A 17,868-nucleotide genomic window follows, 5' to 3' on the forward strand; every position below is an offset into this window, starting at 1 on the left:
TGAAAATTAAATCGAAACAGTGGCTAACATCAAAATATGTTATTTGTCCTACGTTTTAGCTCAGATTGTAAATGGAAAGCACATTCAATAAAATATATAAATCTTGTGTAAAGAGCTATGTATCAGTCTTCCCTACAATGCACAATGTGTTAGATAAGAAAATAAAGTATTTAAGATGTTAGCGGGGTCATGTATCCTTTTACTAGAACACAACTGTAAATTGTAGTTTGACACTCTAAAAGTGGTTTTAACCATATGGAAAATATATTTTGAAATACCGTCGCATGCTACTCATCTAATGTAATGCCGACTTTCTATGTATAAGAAACTTAAGGAGGATGTTTTTACTAATCTATATAATGTATAATATACATCATCTCAATAATTTGCTTCCACAACAATTATTAAAGGATCGAATCATGTTCTGTTGAAATATAATTTGGTATAAACCTCGAGCAGTCTTGAGACATTTTGATATGATCTACGAGGATTCAGTACAACTATTTAAATTCAATGCTTTTTTTTATATAACTCCAAAACATTGGACGTGTGCAAGTCTATGCCACAAAAGGTACCAACGCATGTGACGTCATCAATCTCCGTGTGAAAATTGAAATAATGTATAACAAGAAGTGGTTCTCGAACTAATTTGCTGACGTATTCGTTAGCTTACTGGAATGTTGAAGCGGAGGAAACAATATATTCTTGTAGGTATACTGAGTCTAAATTCAGTAGAAATAAAAATATTTATATTTAATAAATATAATTCAAGACAAGATAAAACTACCTGCTTAGAAAATGTAGACCAATTTCAACAATGTATTCAGGTATTCGACTAGCTTGAGAAAACACATTTTAAAATTGTTTCAAACTAGATATAAATATACCATATTATTTTGTCAGTAGACCATGGACAAATCTGTGTTGTCAAGATAGCTCTCCTCTAAGCTGATACAATTTTGCTTACTCGTTATGGAACCGTGGAAACTTGTGTTAAACATTTTTTATTACTATTTTAGAAAGGGAAATTAAACTAATATTCGAAGAAAGGGACATTTTTTAACTAGTTAATGTCTAAGGTTTTAGGTATGGAAATGGATAGCTGTCGAATCATCTCACACATTGAGTATAAAGAGAATTTTGGGTTCTGAAAAAAAGTGCCAGCTTAGGTGTAATGAAGCTTGATGCATCTCAGTTGTTACATGTAACGCAATAAATTCATTTTCAGTTTAATTATTGATAAAATGTCATCATTACAAATAAATCCCAGCTTAAATCATAGTTTGTATCTTACATGTCTTCTAACCACACCGCTGTCATTAAAGTAACTCGTGTTTGTGCGGCGATATGGCAATAGGTCACGTCACAGCGTAATGCCTGACGCAAATAACACACCCATGTAGTAAAATCAATCTGCTATGATAATGAGATATCAAACAGCACCTCCAAAAAAATGCCAATATGCAATCATTTTAATCCAAATAACTAAATAAGTGTCACTGATGAATTGAAGCTTTTAATCTAGCTGTGACATCCTGGCATTTATCAGTGCAACATTTTAATAACAAGTTAATTCACGACTTGATTATCACGTACAGTTCCCATGGTTGGTATGCATATTAATTAACCGGAAGTGCGACTTAATTGATTCGCTGCTCACACCATTATCTAGCATCCCTATAAATTAGCTCGCTTATCTGTCTTTGCTGCAAACTTTGACAGAAAACATATCAACTACAGACTGTAGACACCAGGTCCATCAGTACAAAACGATGCAGACGATACTTTTGTACGTGTTTTTGGCGGGAATTCTGTTCACCGGAGCCAAGAGTCTTTCCTTGTTAGAAGCACACAACAAGTATCGAAAGATAGAGGGCGTTCCGTTAATGGTATGTAACAATGCATCGAGTTTTGATTAATTTGGTTTAAATAACATATTTTTTATTCGGTGTGAAAAACTGTAAGATCAAACATAAAATGACGGGACATCCATTAGTAAATTGATACCATCATGACCATTTTGTTTCTCTTCCAAAACAAGGTGCAACATCGAAATCTTTTCATTTAAAGATCATTCATTTATGATAAGCAGACTAAGTAAATGGGACAAAATGAGTGTGCTGTTAAATGCGGGAGTTTAAGTACGATATGAATTAGAATGCTAACTCGTTGATTAATAGAATTTATGTATAATAATATGTTTTTATATAATATACATATTGTTTCGGCAATTCTGCACGTTTCATTTTCCAGAGATATGACGAGACGATCGCACAGAATGCTGCCAAATACGCAAGTAAATGTATATTTGGTCATAGCGCCTATTCAGAGAGACAAAACATTGCAAGTTACAGTTCAGTTGGAGAAAATTTATTTCTGGGCACAGGTAAGAATTCGAATAGGTTGTTAGTCTCATGAGTCATATTTTTCTGATATTTTCATATATTCTTAAAATAGTTCAATGATATCTAACATATTAATGAAAATTTACAACACTTTTCAAAACTTAAAAAAAATCTGTTTGATATCCATAATATAACAATATATAATAAATGACATGGGGAGCATAACCGATCGATTGTAAACAAAAGTCGATGTTTCATTATAACATGGATGGTAAATATATATATATTACTGAAATAAAACAACAAATCATTGTAACAATGGTTAGATAGCAATGTCCAAATCTTGATCACGTAGAGAAACAATCGGGCGCAGGGGCGTCATAATAGTTTAGTGTGACGTCATGTGATTTAACTTATCCACAAAACACACTGTTATATGAAAGGTATTATGTTTGTTTATTTGTTTGGGGTTTAACGTCCCCGCAACAGCCAGGATCATATATGGACAGGTTCCAGGCTGTGGTACACTTCGGAAAGAAAATAGCAAAGTGAGAATAGGAAATATTTAGATCTGAAATGTGCGTTGAGGCTGCAGATAAAAAATATCCCCGATTCTGCAGGAGGTCCCCCATTAGTCGCCTCTTACAAACAATATGCGAACGAATACAGCAGTTTTGTTCTTTACATTTGCCTACAAAGAATACATGGAATAGACATTATAATAGAATATTTACTTTCAAAAACAAACATAATGCGAGCGCGTCAATGACGCAAAATACACTTACCCTTCCGGAACGCCCAATTTTATTTTCCTTGGGATATTCCAAGGGTCTCCGTGTATATCTTCCTTTCGTTTATATAAGCTTCATTGTTTTTGTTTTTATTTCGAATCACGATTTTGTTGATACTTTGATATTTTCGTTTGAATTAGGTAATCCTAATTTAGAAGACGTCGTGAGCAACTGGTACAAAGAGAAGAGCGATTATAACAGATCTAACCTGTCCTGTACACCTGGAAAACAATGTGGCCATTACACACAGGTATTGTAATCCATCACACTATTCAATCTTTAGCAACACGACTTAAAGTAACTTAGTGACGTCACGCAAATTCAATTGTATGTATAGCAAACAATTCAGCATGATACATAAGTGAGACAGGCACGTGACTGAAAAATTTGTAAGCAACACAAAGTTTACTATTGAGTGTGCTAAATGTTTTCCCCTTCAAAAACAAATTTTTCTTCACCATTGTTGACAAATATTGGCAGATCAGTTGTCATACATTTTTCGTTCGGAGTTTTTTTCTCGCTTTTTGATTAATTCAATATATTTAAAAAGTATCGAATCGTGTTATGATTTCAACGAATCAATTTGTATTATTCCATATGAGTAAAGCACAATTATATCAGGGCAGATTCTTTTCCTTAAGTATTTTGATATTGAACAGAAATGTTGTTTATGATTTCAACGAATCAATTTGTATTATTCCATTTGAGTGAAGCAAAATTATATTAGGGCAGATTCATTTTCTTAAGTATTTTGATATTGAACTGAAATGTTGTTTATGATTTCAACGAATCAATTTGTATAACAAATATTGGCAGTTCAGTTTTTATGCATTTTTCGTTCAGAGTTTTCTTTCTCGCTTTTTATTTAATTCAATATATATTAAAAAGTATCGAACCATGTATATTTATTTTTGTATTTATTAATTTATATATTCCTTATGATTTCAACGAATCAATTTGTATTATTCCATATGAGTGAAGCAAAATTATATTGGGGCAGATTCATTTCCTTAAGTATTTTGATATTGAAAAGAAACGTTGTTTACGGGATACAATCCAATATATTACTTGACTGATATGTATGAGCCAATGTATATGAATATGTATCACTGAAATGCTGCTCTCTGATATCAAAATAATTTGTATTGCTTTGATCACAAGATGCATTTACAAATAGTATCTGTCACTCATATGTGTTAAGTAAAAAAGTCGAAATATTTGGGCAAATATTCAGTCAGAGCTTAATATTTTTCGAGGAATCAGATCCTTCTCCTCATTAAAATGATTGTTAAGAAAACATATCAGCTTTGCTGTAGCTTCCAGTCCCCCAAAAACTAATCTGTACACGAAACAGGACTTCTGTTTTAATACATAAATATTTTTTAATGCATTTTAAAACCATTGTGGGGGGCGAGAGTATCTTAAGAATACGAAAATATGTTTAGACACACTTAAATCATCATTAATGCTTCTGAATTTCTGGATAGATCTTGATTAGACCCCGGGAATACATATCGTTCTAACCGATGGAGCTTCCTAGGCAACGGAAGTATGCTGGCCGAAATGTACAAGTTACATCCAAAACGAAATTAAGGGGAGATAACTGCATTAAAAATAAAAACAACAAAACAGTGCAGTGGGATAGGGATCCCTTGTACTTCTATTTATAGTAATATATCTTAAACGTATAGTATATGCATGTAGATGTTTGGGTTGAAAATAAGTTCAAAATAAGATTTCAAAAATAATTTAAGTCGTAGGTAAAGAAAAACTCATTTCATTTTGTGTTGTCATATAGAGAGTGTGTTACGATGCGCCTCCAACAACAACAACAGGGGTTTTAGCGATAATACCCGGTAATATCGGAAGGACCGGTAGATACTGTAATATACATATTTGTGGTTATTAACTCTTTATTTGAGACTTTTCACTGTAATATACCAAATGAACAGGTGATATGGTCTAAGTCCACGGCACTAGGATGTGGTACTCAGAGGTGTGCATCGATAGAAGCTGGAGGGATAATCTTCGAGAATGCATTATACGTTGTGTGTCAGTACGGACCTGCGTAAGAATCCCATTTTATTTATTTATTTCTTTATTTACGTTTTTCCATAAATCCCTAATATTAACAAGTTTTCCATTTACAAGATTAAGATAGGATTGTGATGTTTTGACTGGTGAAATAAATCAAAGCATTTCCTAAATGTTTGAATATGTTTTAATTTTGCAATCAAAGTAAACAAAACGCCAATATGAAGTATTCAGCTTCCTCTAAAACCTTTTAGTTTATATTCTATGGTTGATGCAGCAAGCAAATTTTACTTTGTAAATATTGATACGCAATAAATGCCCAATTTGCAAATTTTAGTTTGTATTAATATTTAATCATCTATTTATTCATTCATATATATTTATATATTCATCATTAACAAATTTATATATTTATTGCTTTATATTAAGTTTAATTTATTTTAATAACTCTTGTTTGACGGATGTTAGCGCGTGGGGTCTTAATGTGTTAGGAAAAAGGAGTCCACGGAGAAAGTCCAGGAGGTCGGGAAGGTGATACCATATCTTATCACGTCCGATCGTGCAATCGTCTAGGTGAAAGGCGAGTGCGCTATCAATTGCGGCATCCAACCACCCATATTTGTCACATGTTATAGTATATGTAGTTTTATTCAGTCATTTTTATTTAAATCTTCAGTGGAAATTACGCTGGTCAAAGCCCATTTCAGAGTATAAGCCGTAGGAGAGGACCCAGTGCGGCGGCGGCATTGATCCGTAAGATTGCTGACCAGCTGCAAAGTGAAACAGAGAAAAGTAACGGAATAGGTGAAGCGGAAGACCACGACGAAAATGTTGTTGAGTTAACAGACGAGCCATTATCACCGCCAAAACAAATCCCTTCTCTTGATTCCACCATGGTATGGGCAATTCATATGAATCACCTGTATTACCCAAAAACATAAAAGAGCGCTTGAAGCTTTTTAATCCTTTCATTTAGAATATTTATCATACATGTGTATCGTACCTATCATTTCAAAAAAAAAAATCTCTTTCGTGCTGTGAGTTTTGCAAAGCTAGTTATTAATCTTATATACAAGAAAGTAATTAAATTTCTTCAGTCGGCTGGAAAACCTAGGTTAGGTCGTAATACCTGAAGCACACATATTTTGTTTTTGCTAAGCATAAGTTAAAACTCTTGGATTCGAAATGAACAATCGCATACTATACATTTGTATAATCAAAAACATTTCTATTAAAACACATCATTTTTTAAAACCCTTGATTTTGAAAAATTAAGCATACCAGTGTATAGTTAAGCTGATTTAAATTGAGGAATTAATATAGTAATAATCAGCATGTTTTTATTGTCCATTTGTTTTGTTTTCGTTGACACAGGTCCTGTAATGAACTGTCAGACGCGGTCTGCCCGAGTGTTTCCTGCCGATAAACAGCTTGTTCCTATCAACCTCATTTTACCTCTCTTTGCTCTGCTTGTCTTCAAATAATAATAAATACAGCAAATTAAAATTAGTTGTCACTGTCATTGTTTTTTTTTTAATAATAGATATATTTGATCACGCCGACCAACTACTATATTGTCAAAGGCGGGAATGCGCATTACACACTATATTAAATTTATCAGTTTTAAAGAAACCCCATAACAGTTACATTATACTTGTACAAACGATTGCACTTTATCAAAGAATAAATTGGTTATATACCTTCTTTAACTGCGCTTGGCGTATCGTCCTAGTAAACTCAAACAATGCTACATATGTAGTTTGGTAGTGAGCGAAATGGAAAATACTGCTTATTTTGACACTCAATTACTTTATTTTGCATGTATCAAACGAGATCAGTCTGTTAAAACCCTTTATTTTTTATATCATATTGTAAAACATGGTCATAAATGCTATAAAATAACATTTTTTTGTCACATTGTGCCGTTAATTCGATACTGTTACGGGGTGAACATTATTGCGTTGTTAACCTCAATTACCTGGTGCTAAGTTTTTGCAATAATAGTTTTAAAATTCCTGAGTTCTTTAGAAAGGCCTTTTATTCGTAAAACACTTTGAGAATATGTATTTACTTTTAGCAATTTTACATGATTAAATTTTACACAACATCATGTAGTTCAATACTGACAGTTCAACCATTTTTTTATAGAATCATTTCCATTATTAAATTAAGCGAAAAAAACCACAGAAGAATTTGTGGTTCTTGCCATAGGTTTTGATAAAATTGATAAAAACATCTATTAATGTGATGGTGATACAAAGACATATAATAAACTGTCTGTCATGATATTGGTCAAAAAGTTTAAATCTAACAGGGGAGGTAACTCCTTTACCCCAACTCCAATGTCCGGTGAGTACAGTTTTTGTTTCAGCACCAAAAATGGGCGGGGGAAGTTGTGGAATGGGTAGGGCTTGATGCTTTAGTGGTTTTCGATGGGTTTGAGTCTAAATGTAGTTCAAGACACTGGAAGCGGTTTGCAGGAGACGAGCCAGAACGGATATTTTAAAATAATGGGTACCATGATACATTGTTTAGTCATAATACATGAAATGGTTAAGTTTCATAACAAAATATGCAGACGTTTTTGTACCAAAACATCTTAGAATAGTTCAACTTTGACCCCATTCTATTTTTGGGGTAATATGAACACGACATTGTCGTATAACACAATGCTTATTTATGACGAGACATCGGACTTGCAATGGATGAACGTTCACCCTTTATCATGACGTCGAATTGTTTATTGTATCTGTGTTCTTATCTCAGGGCTGGATGAAAGTATAAATTAATATTATATATAGCATGGTTGATAATTAAGCAAGAAACTCTTTACAATGGTTCTAAAATATGACACAATGTCTACAACATGACATTTTAATGACCCTAAGAGAGTAATGTATCTACATATTTCAGATGGACGCTTCGTATGAAGTCCTAAAAAGTAATGAATTATTTGTTATGAGTAGAATTATTGAATTTTCAAAATCCAATGGGTTCAATGAAAATATTGTATCAAACTAATAATTCACAGATTATTCAAACACGGTAACATGGATAAGAGGTGTCTATCAATCGAACTTTAATGACCTTGAAATGATACAAAGATGTCACAATACCTTTTAATGACCTCAATGTGTCGGTCATATTTTACACTTGACGTCAATGTGTCTATTAAAGTGTTTGACCTCGGAGTGTCTATCACATAACTTGTTGATGACCTATCAGTGTGGCTTATACAAAAACTCTTTATTGACCTCGGCTTGTCTCTCACAATACCTCAGGGTGTGAATCACATTATATAAATACTACATTCATTATAGGGTAACAGTGATATCACTGTCACACTCTAATGAATGTTGTTTTTATCTTATTATACCGAAAGTTAATATAATTAAGAAATATTCAAATTTGTAACAAATATAGTTATTTCTTCAACAAATTTAACAGCGAACTATTTAAGCTTTAACAATAAAGTTATTGTATGAACATTGTGAATTGCCATGGCCGTTAGATAACAATGTAGTTATTGAAATCGACGATTAGGTTACCAAACAGCTTCGGCCGATTGTTCATCCTGACTACCACGTGAATGGAGCGCTTGTAAATCTCACCCATCTCATCGTTACGTCGGCGTTATAATCACTGGTAAGATATACACGTTAGCGACATGGAGTGCCTGTGGACCTACATGGACGATGATTTGCAACGCAAAACCATTGCGGCCAAAACGCTCATCTTCATTTGCGCGGTCACTATAATGCACTGCCACACACACACACTGTCACTCGTTCCTAGGGCGTTGGGAAGCACCCTCCGATTGACCCAATGTTAAAGCGAATATGACAGTGTGAATTGAACAATGTTCATGTATCTCTACCAATCAGATTACTGGATTTTCACTGGAGGTTTAATATGACCCTTTAAAGTGACTATTTAGTCAAATGACAACCTGAAAATCGAGTCGATACTGAAAATATGTATCTCCTAACGAAAGTTTAAGTGGTTAATAATGACATGACCTGAAGCCAACGTCCAGTGTGGTCAGTTTCATCTTTTGGGAAAGCCGGTGATAAAAATAGCTACGACCGTAATAGCGCAATATCCGGGCCTTTCTCTGAGAATTAAACATGTGCAATGCCACGCTGTCGAACGACAACACAGCGTCAGTTATGAGTCTTATTTCACACGTAACACATATATCGCAAGCAAGAGTTATAAGTATAATACTATATAAATATAATCTGATATTTCCATTAACAATTGGCTTTGAATACAAACAAAGATGTTTCATTAGAGTATGCAAGCACTGAGAGGGTACCGCAGGGCGAGTTTCAAACCGCAGTAAGAACGATATCAATAGGTTTAAACGTAAAATAAATTACTCATTTATAACGATGATTGAGACAACGGCCGCTAAAACGTATTGTTGTGCGGTTTAGAATTTGTTCATTACTGATTAAAAACGCAACGAAAACGTTGTCTTTTATCAATTTTTCGACATGAATTGTTCATAAGGAATATCAAACTATATTATTACGAAGAATTTTGTGACAAGATTGAAAAAACGTACTTCATTTAATTGTCCCTTTTAATGACTTCAGAGTGTGTATCATTCTTATGACTTGAGTGTGTTTATAACATAATCCTTTCAGGAGCTCTCTCTCTCTCTCTCTCTCTCTCTCTCTCTCTCTCTCTCTCTCTCTTAGCACATATAACAACACGACAGTCTTTTAGGAACCCACATCAAATCTACATAAAAAGATACGTAGATCTATTATTGTTAAATGTATTTACTTCAATCTTTGTTATCACACTTACATCACCTACATACACTTATATATATCGGTATACAACAAGGATAGCAAATGTAAAGTCCGGCCTAATATGTGTCGAGCTGTTTTACTAGTGCACAAATGAACAAGATATCATATCTGAAGATGAATGTAAAAAACGTTGGTCGGGTAGACACAGGTCTCGTGCCGACTATGTTTGTCCACCATTAGACTATTTGAAGCATCGACAGATAGGACGATTCACCTCATCAACAGAATAGGTAAGATTATTGTTGTTGAAATGATGTTGAATTATGTCTCAGTTACTGTTGATGCTCTAATAATTATAACTCATTTGGCAGCAGAAATTGACACATATAAGATATTGTATTAATGGCTTAAATATGTAGGGACATGTAACTAATTGTCTACAATAGCCTTTAATTAAGCTTTGACCGATTTGGAAGTCTGAAACATGATGACCATAAGGTATTTATCCTTAAACGATTTGGGATACCTATCACATGTTCATATAATCATCTGAGATGTCTATCACATGTCCATTTAATGATTTGGGGTGTCTATCACACATGGCCATTTAATATTTTGGGGTGTCTATCACATGGCCATTTAATATTTTGGGGTGTCTGTCACATGACCCTTTAATGATTTGGGATGTCTATCACATGACGATTTAATAATTTAGGGTGTCTATCACATGTCCATTTAATGATTTGGGATGTCTATCACATGACCATTTAATAATTTGGGGTGTCTATCACATGTCCATTAAATGATTTGGGGTGTCTATCACATGACCATTTAATAATTTGGGGTGTCTATCATTTGGGATGTCTATCACATGACCATTTAATGATTTGGGATGTCTATCACATGACCCTTTAATGATTTGGGATGTCTATCACATGACCCTTTGATGATTTGGGGTGGCTATCGCATGACCCTTTAATAATTTCGTATGTCTATTACACGACCCTGTAATGATCTTGCAATTGGGTGTCTAGCACATGACATGTTAATGGTTTGTGGTGTCTATCACATAACCCTGTGATGATGCGGTGTATCTATTTCATGACACCTTCATTATTCAGTGTGTCTATATCACATGACCCTTTAACCACCTTATGGTGTTTATCACATGACCTTTTAATGACCAAAAGGTGTATAACATCAAAAAACCTCCATATTGATCCATTATATGCCGTTTAATAGAGCTCGTTTTATGGTCTATTAGATGAAGTCGTATACACTTATTAAATATAATGTCATTCAAAATACATTTCAATTTAATATGTGATCTGATTTACTTATATAAAATACCCTAGATTGCCTAAATTAAACTGTCAGAACTGGGTATACTATAAATGTAGAAACACAACAATCCTCCAGAGAGTTGCAAACAAATCCAGTTTAAACTCATATGAATTATTTTTGGTGTCGACTAAATTCGTTGTATCTTTATACTGGCAATTTCAAATAATACTTGTTAAAATAGTGCGTATTTCAAATAATACTTGTTAAAATAGTGCGTCGTTAATAAAACCTAATTTGATTTGTTTAAACGAATGGAGAGAATTGTGCAGTGAGTGTTCAATGTTAATTTAGATATTTATTGATTTTTTTTGAGGTTTAAATAGCGATTGAAAATGCGAATATACATCGGTATTTCTTGTCTAACATCGATTTAAAATAGTCACAGAGATCAATAACACTATCTTGTCAACATATTATGCAGATGTTTATACACAGAAAAACATCCGAAGAACTTAACATTTAATCCCTTTGGGTATGAACCTGAAATTGATATATAACAAACTGTTTAGTCATGTTACGTCTTTGAATTTGCAATGAGTGCCGTGTAACTCCGTGTAATAAGCTCACCTATCAGCTAATCAAAACGTATCGTCGAGGCAAGCTTTGACTTTTGTCCCCTCACCTTAACCTTTAACCCTGCAGTCCAGTGGTGATGCATTTAGGATTGAACAGATTATGTTTAACATTCAAGCCTTATGAATACAAATCTATACATATTACATACATAAAACAAAATACCTGTTATGTTGCCCTTCAAAATAGCAGGTAGTAACATTAGGGTTAATTTGAAATTGAATTATTATCAAATGACCATTTAATGACCTCTGGGTGTCTGTCACATGACCATTCAATGACCTCTGGGTGTCTGTCACATGACCATTCAATGACCTCAGGGTGTCTGTCACATGACCATTTAATGACCTCAGGGTGTCTATCACATGACCATTCAATGACCTCAGGATGTCTATCACATGACCATTCAATGACCTCGGGATGTCTATCACATGACCCTTTAATGACTTCACTGTGATGATAACATAACTTGTTAAACATATGTTTGACCTCAGTGTAGCACATGAAGCTTTAGTAACCTAAGGGTACATCACGTGACCTTATGGGTCCATTGTCTGTACGTTTTATGAAATTAATTTTAATGATGTGTTGACCTCAAATAACACATGAATACTGGTCAACTTATTACATATTTTGTCATTAAAATATATATTATCGAAACCTGTGACATTACTTTTTTTATTTTCAAAACAGATATTGAAATATACTGCATTGCCTTACATGACCCTGTAATCCTTTTGTATACTCTAAATATAGCACACAATGGTCATTCAAAGGACCGCAGTAAGTCTAAAAATGTACATGTAAATGATTGTTTTCTGTGTCAGCCGAATTCTTTGATTTCACGCTCTTCAAATACTAACTAACATACTTTGATTCCGATTTTAACATATCTTACTTGCAAAAACACGAATGGGATCAGATACAAGTTGGGAAAACCTAAAATCCACCTTATTCTTTGAAACGATAATGATAAAACCGCAAAGAAGAAAAGGTGTGATAGTGAAATAATTCACTAATAATAAACTAGGTTAGCGTTAAATTATATAAATCAAATATGCTATCATGCATTTTTGTACCCATATATGTACATACAGTATTGTACACAATATTATTAATACTTGCATAAAAAAATATCTTTTAAGTTGAAATCGTTATCAATTATATTTCATTAAAATGTAGTTAGGTATATAGGGACAGGAGACGTAAGATACATCCGGCTATATGTTTCTGATTTATTACTGCGTAAATAAAGTAGATAACATGTCTTTGCTGGACTTCAAACTCGAACGAGTAGATAAAGATCTCACACATATTAAAAAGAAATAACACTGCATCATACAACTGGTTTGTCCTCTTCAAACTTATCTGTGATGCTAGGGGCCACAAAGCTGGAAGTTCAATGCTCTCAACTACTGTTGAAAGAGAGAAATACAAGCAGATCATATAATCCCTAAATATATTTATTTGAAAAGTTAAAGGAGGACTGGTTACAGAAGGCCTCAGATATAAAAATGACATTAATGATTTACATTGGTGGCGTTTCAGACAAAGTAACACATGAAAGTCATTTTCAACAATAGTTTTAAATTAAGACCTGTATTGAAGTGTAAGTCTGCAACATGATGACCATAGGATATTCCTTACTTGACCTAGAACGAACTTTTCAGTCTCGTGTGAATAATTTCACAATTTTATAAAGGCTGTTTTTAATTTGTCTATTTTATTTGTCTATATGCCGTTTTAACGACTTTAAAATGGCATATAGACCAATGATATAATATCAATAATGATAAAAATCTGGCGACGCAATTATGCAATTAGTCACCAGATTGTTACATTTTAAGAAACTAAACAATTCAGTTCGAAAAACGACCCTCTGCTGGTTGCATAACCCTTAATGTTTGTCTTTTTAGCCTCTTTGTGTCTGTTTTGGGATCTTACGTTGTGTGCCTATTTACTCCGTGTATTTACTCAAAACCCTTTCAACAACATAGCTAAGAAATAGCTGACATGTGATTTAGAATATTCTAAGAAAGGTTTTAAAATAAAATTGTAGATTTTTTTACAATTAAAAATAAATGAGAGTTTGTCTCATGACTCGTAGTTAGATAAAACACAGTTAAAGTGCCTTTTGCATGATCAAGGCTACATGATACGAACCAATTTGAATAAGCCAAGAATTCCTGACAATGAAATGTATATGGATTACCAAATATTGTGAAATGTGTACTTGTACTTCTACTCACTTTGGACTAATCTCTCCATCGCGTGCCTATTTGTACGGTTGAGAAAGCTGTTATAATTGTAGTTTCTTTATTCATCAGCAGGTGAAATGGAAGGAAATGCGATCTCTTGCTTTAATGGACAAATATCTTTCCGGGGTCATGGTCAAACTACATGTTTACACCACAAAGGGAAGAATGTGGACTGGTTCTGTGAGACATGTCATGCCGTCATATGTGATAATTGCATTTCTACTTCACACAAAGGTCATGCCATTGTCCCGTTGAGTGAACTCACTCCAAACAACAAACATAAGATAAAACATTCATCAATGAAACAGAGCAAAACGAACTGATTCAAACACAAAAGGAAATCCAATCTACCTAGGATAGTCTGGAAAAACACATTAGCCATTTCAAGGATGTGACAAAAGAAGTGAAAAACCAAGGAATGAAACTGAAAGAAGACATTGATGCTCTTATAGCCGAAACACTTTAACAATTGAAACATTTAGAAGATGAAAATACCCAACTCCTCACCAGTTACAAGTCAGAACGCGAGAGGACACTTGCAGATTTGAAAAAACAACTAACACATTGTAAGGAAACCCTTCAGAATGGCATAGATATCAAGGTATTAGACGTTACCAGTAGACTACATACAGACATCACTTTACCTAAACGACCCGTCCTAGAGACTGCCAAGTTCAGTCAAAACAAAAATCCTTACGAATTGTTGACGTCTGCATTGGGGAAAATTACCTTGACTTCATCTGGAAAAACTGAGGATCACGTCTCTACTAAAGTCGACATATCAGCTAGATCACCGGATCTTCAGCCATCAATACCTTCAGAAAAAACGCCAGATGAGATTACCGATTCAGCAAAACTGGCCTCACCTCTACCAACGATTGAGGTTTTGTCAGAATGGAATTGTCTATGTGACATCAAAACTATTTGTCCTGCTAACAATTGTTGTGCTTGGACATGCGGAATAAATAGAAAAACTTTGACATACCTGACCAGTGAGGGAAGAGTACAGCAGCAGATTAAGAGTCCTGTTAGAGTAACCAACATCTGTATGTCTCCCTCTACACAAAAAGTCTGGGCATGCTCTCTGGAAGATAATAGTGTCATGAAGCTGAAATCAGGTACGTTATTGACATCAGATAAATTGGTCCGTAAATTCAACACAGAGGAGAAACCTTTGTGCCTGTGTGTTACTAAAGATAGTCATGTCCTTGTGGTGACGAACAACAGAATCATCAAGTACTCTCCAGGAGGGAAGCCAAGCCAAAGAAAGAAAGAAAGAAAGGAAGATGAATAAATAAATAGATTATTAATAAAAAAAATGTATAGGTTCATATCAAGACAAAAGCCTGTTGTGGCAGAGATGACTGACCTCCAAAATCATGACGTCTCAGTCCCTCCTCGGGAAATCCTCCTTCAGCAATCTATAATGTACCATCAGTGACAGTCAGAGCACTCTCTTTGTTGTTCTATGTCCATTTGACCATCTAACCACAATACGCCCATAATTATCCTCCCTAGTCCATGCCCCCCTCCCCCTCAACACTCTACATGGGTGTATATTTCCATCATAGTATCCTCCTGCAGCTAATTTACCCTCTAAATTCTGCCAAAATACATCCATGATTAGATTCACATCCAGAAATCTGCTGATGGGTACCATCATCTGGTGTACAGGGACGCTGAATGGTGTAAAGCGTCATATCCTGTGTCTTCCTAAAGGGATCGCAGAACCAAATGATTTTCCATAGACGATAATGTTTACGTTTACCACTGTCCTGGTTAAATGGGATTATCCACACTAGTTCACCTGCCCTTATTTTGAAGTATGTCATCTCACACACCTATAAAAAAGAAGTTTAAAAATTGTACCTATTTGAACGTTTTTTTTATATAGGGGCCGCCATTTTGTATTGAATTCGGCACCAAGAATTGACCAAAACTTACAACAAATTACACACTTAATAAACTCCCCCAGACAAAAACAGACTTGAACAGTATTTTTTTTATACATTTCACATCTATATATATTGCCCAACCCACACATAAAACTTTTGAAACTTCTTCCACCTAAATATCCAACCAGCAGGTCCCGAGGCATTCACCTTCCTATCACATCTTCTGCCCAAAAGAGAAAAACCCACAATCTATTTTTGATTTGGTTCCTTGGACTCTATATTGACCTAACTCTGTCCAAAAGATAAAAATAAAAGACCAAACTCAAATAGAACCAATGAAGATTTTATGATGATGGACAGCTTTTTATAATTCAACCATCTAAGAAAATTAAACTTTCATTTGTACCATAATTAATCAATATGGTTTCTGTCGTTATACACACTCAAAGGTTTTCATTATCTTATCTTTACAGTAAAAAATACCTACGATACAAGCCGAGTTTGTGGAGTGTGTTACCACAGAATACTGAACATTGACTACATAAAGTACATAAGTTACCACAGGTAATTGACTATCACAGGTTTGTATTGTGTTACCACAAAACATTGGTTACCATAAATAGAGAGAACAGAATGCTACCACACATATGAAGTGTCTCCATTACTTGAATATTTCTACGTTCGAGGAAACATTTATGATCTTGTAACGTCATTCTTAACCAGGTAAAATGGCAGGAAATGCGATTTCCTTCTATAAGGGACAGATAGCTGTCCGGGGTCAAGGTCATACGACATGCGTACATCACAAAGGGAATACTTTGGACTGGTTCTGTGAGAAATGTCATGAATGCATATGTGCCAATTGTATTTCAACATTACACAAAGGTCATGGCATTGTCCCGTTGAGTGAAATTACTCCACACAACAAACGTAAAGTACAAACGTTCATCAATGAAACAGAAAATAAAGAGCTGATTCAAATACAACAGGAAATCAATTCAGCCCAGGAGAGTCTCGAAAAACACCTCAGCCATTTCAAAGATGTATCAGAAGAAGTCAAAAACCAGGGAATGAAACTAACAGAACACGTTGATGTTTTAATTGATGAAACACTTTCACAATTGAAACATTTAGAAGATGAAAATACACAACTCCTCACCAGTTACAAGACAGAACTCGAAAAGAAACTTGCAGAATTGAAGGATCAACTAACACATTGTAAGGAAACCCTTCAGAACGGCACAGATATCCAAGTGTTTGACGTGACCAGTAGACTTCATACAGACATCACATTACCTAGAAGACCCGTCCTGGGGACCGCAAAGTTCAGTCAAAGCAAACATCCCAACGAAGCTTTGACGTCTGCATTAGGGAAAATGACCTTGACTTCATCTGGTCGAACAGATGATCACGTCAATGCTAAAGTCGGCACATCAGCTGGTTCGTCAGATCAACAGCTAACTCGACCTTCAGCAAAACTGGCCTCACCTCGTCCAAAGATCCAAGTTCTGTCAGAATGGGATTATCCCTGTGACATCATAAAGATCTGTCCTGCTAGCGATGATGGTGTTTGGGCATATGGAGTTGATGAAAAGTAACAAACGTCTCTATATCACTCTCTACACAAACAGTTTGGGCATGCTCTCAGGAAGATAACAGTGTCATGGGGCTGAAATCAGCGACATGGCTAACGTCAAGTACATCGGTCCGTAAATTCAACACAAAGGATGAACCAGCGTGTCTGTGTGTCACTAAAGATGACCATGTCCTTGTGGGGATAAAACACGGAATCATCAAGTACAATCAAGGAGGGATGCCAAGCCTCAGGTCAACATCACATTCAAAGAAACCACTAGTGATTTCAC

General features: G+C 34.6%; 2 protein-coding genes across 2 annotated transcripts; both read left to right on the forward strand.

Moving 5' to 3' along the window:
• The first annotated feature begins 1,719 nt into the window (after positions 1-1,719).
• On the forward strand, positions 1,720-6,679 carry LOC110457501 (peptidase inhibitor 16-like). The gene is made up of 6 exons (XM_021508813.1): positions 1,720-1,889; positions 2,254-2,386; positions 3,277-3,386; positions 5,089-5,204; positions 5,847-6,066; positions 6,545-6,679. The coding sequence occupies exons 1-6, from the start codon at positions 1,773-1,775 to the stop codon at positions 6,551-6,553; spliced, it is 705 nt and encodes a 234-aa protein (XP_021364488.1). The 5' UTR covers positions 1,720-1,772; the 3' UTR covers positions 6,554-6,679.
• An 8,459-nt stretch (positions 6,680-15,138) lies between these two features.
• LOC110457453 (tripartite motif-containing protein 2-like) lies at positions 15,139-17,645 on the forward strand. Its single transcript, XM_021508740.1, has 2 exons — positions 15,139-15,226; positions 16,477-17,645. The coding sequence occupies exon 2, from the start codon at positions 16,732-16,734 to the stop codon at positions 17,599-17,601; it is 870 nt and encodes a 289-aa protein (XP_021364415.1). The 5' UTR covers positions 15,139-15,226; positions 16,477-16,731; the 3' UTR covers positions 17,602-17,645.
• The last annotated feature ends 223 nt before the right edge of the window (positions 17,646-17,868 follow it).

The sequence above is a fragment of the Mizuhopecten yessoensis genome, unplaced genomic scaffold (genome assembly GCF_002113885.1).
Source record: "Mizuhopecten yessoensis strain PY_sf001 unplaced genomic scaffold, ASM211388v2 scaffold9157, whole genome shotgun sequence".
NCBI classification, from domain to species: domain Eukaryota; kingdom Metazoa; phylum Mollusca; class Bivalvia; order Pectinida; family Pectinidae; genus Mizuhopecten; species Mizuhopecten yessoensis.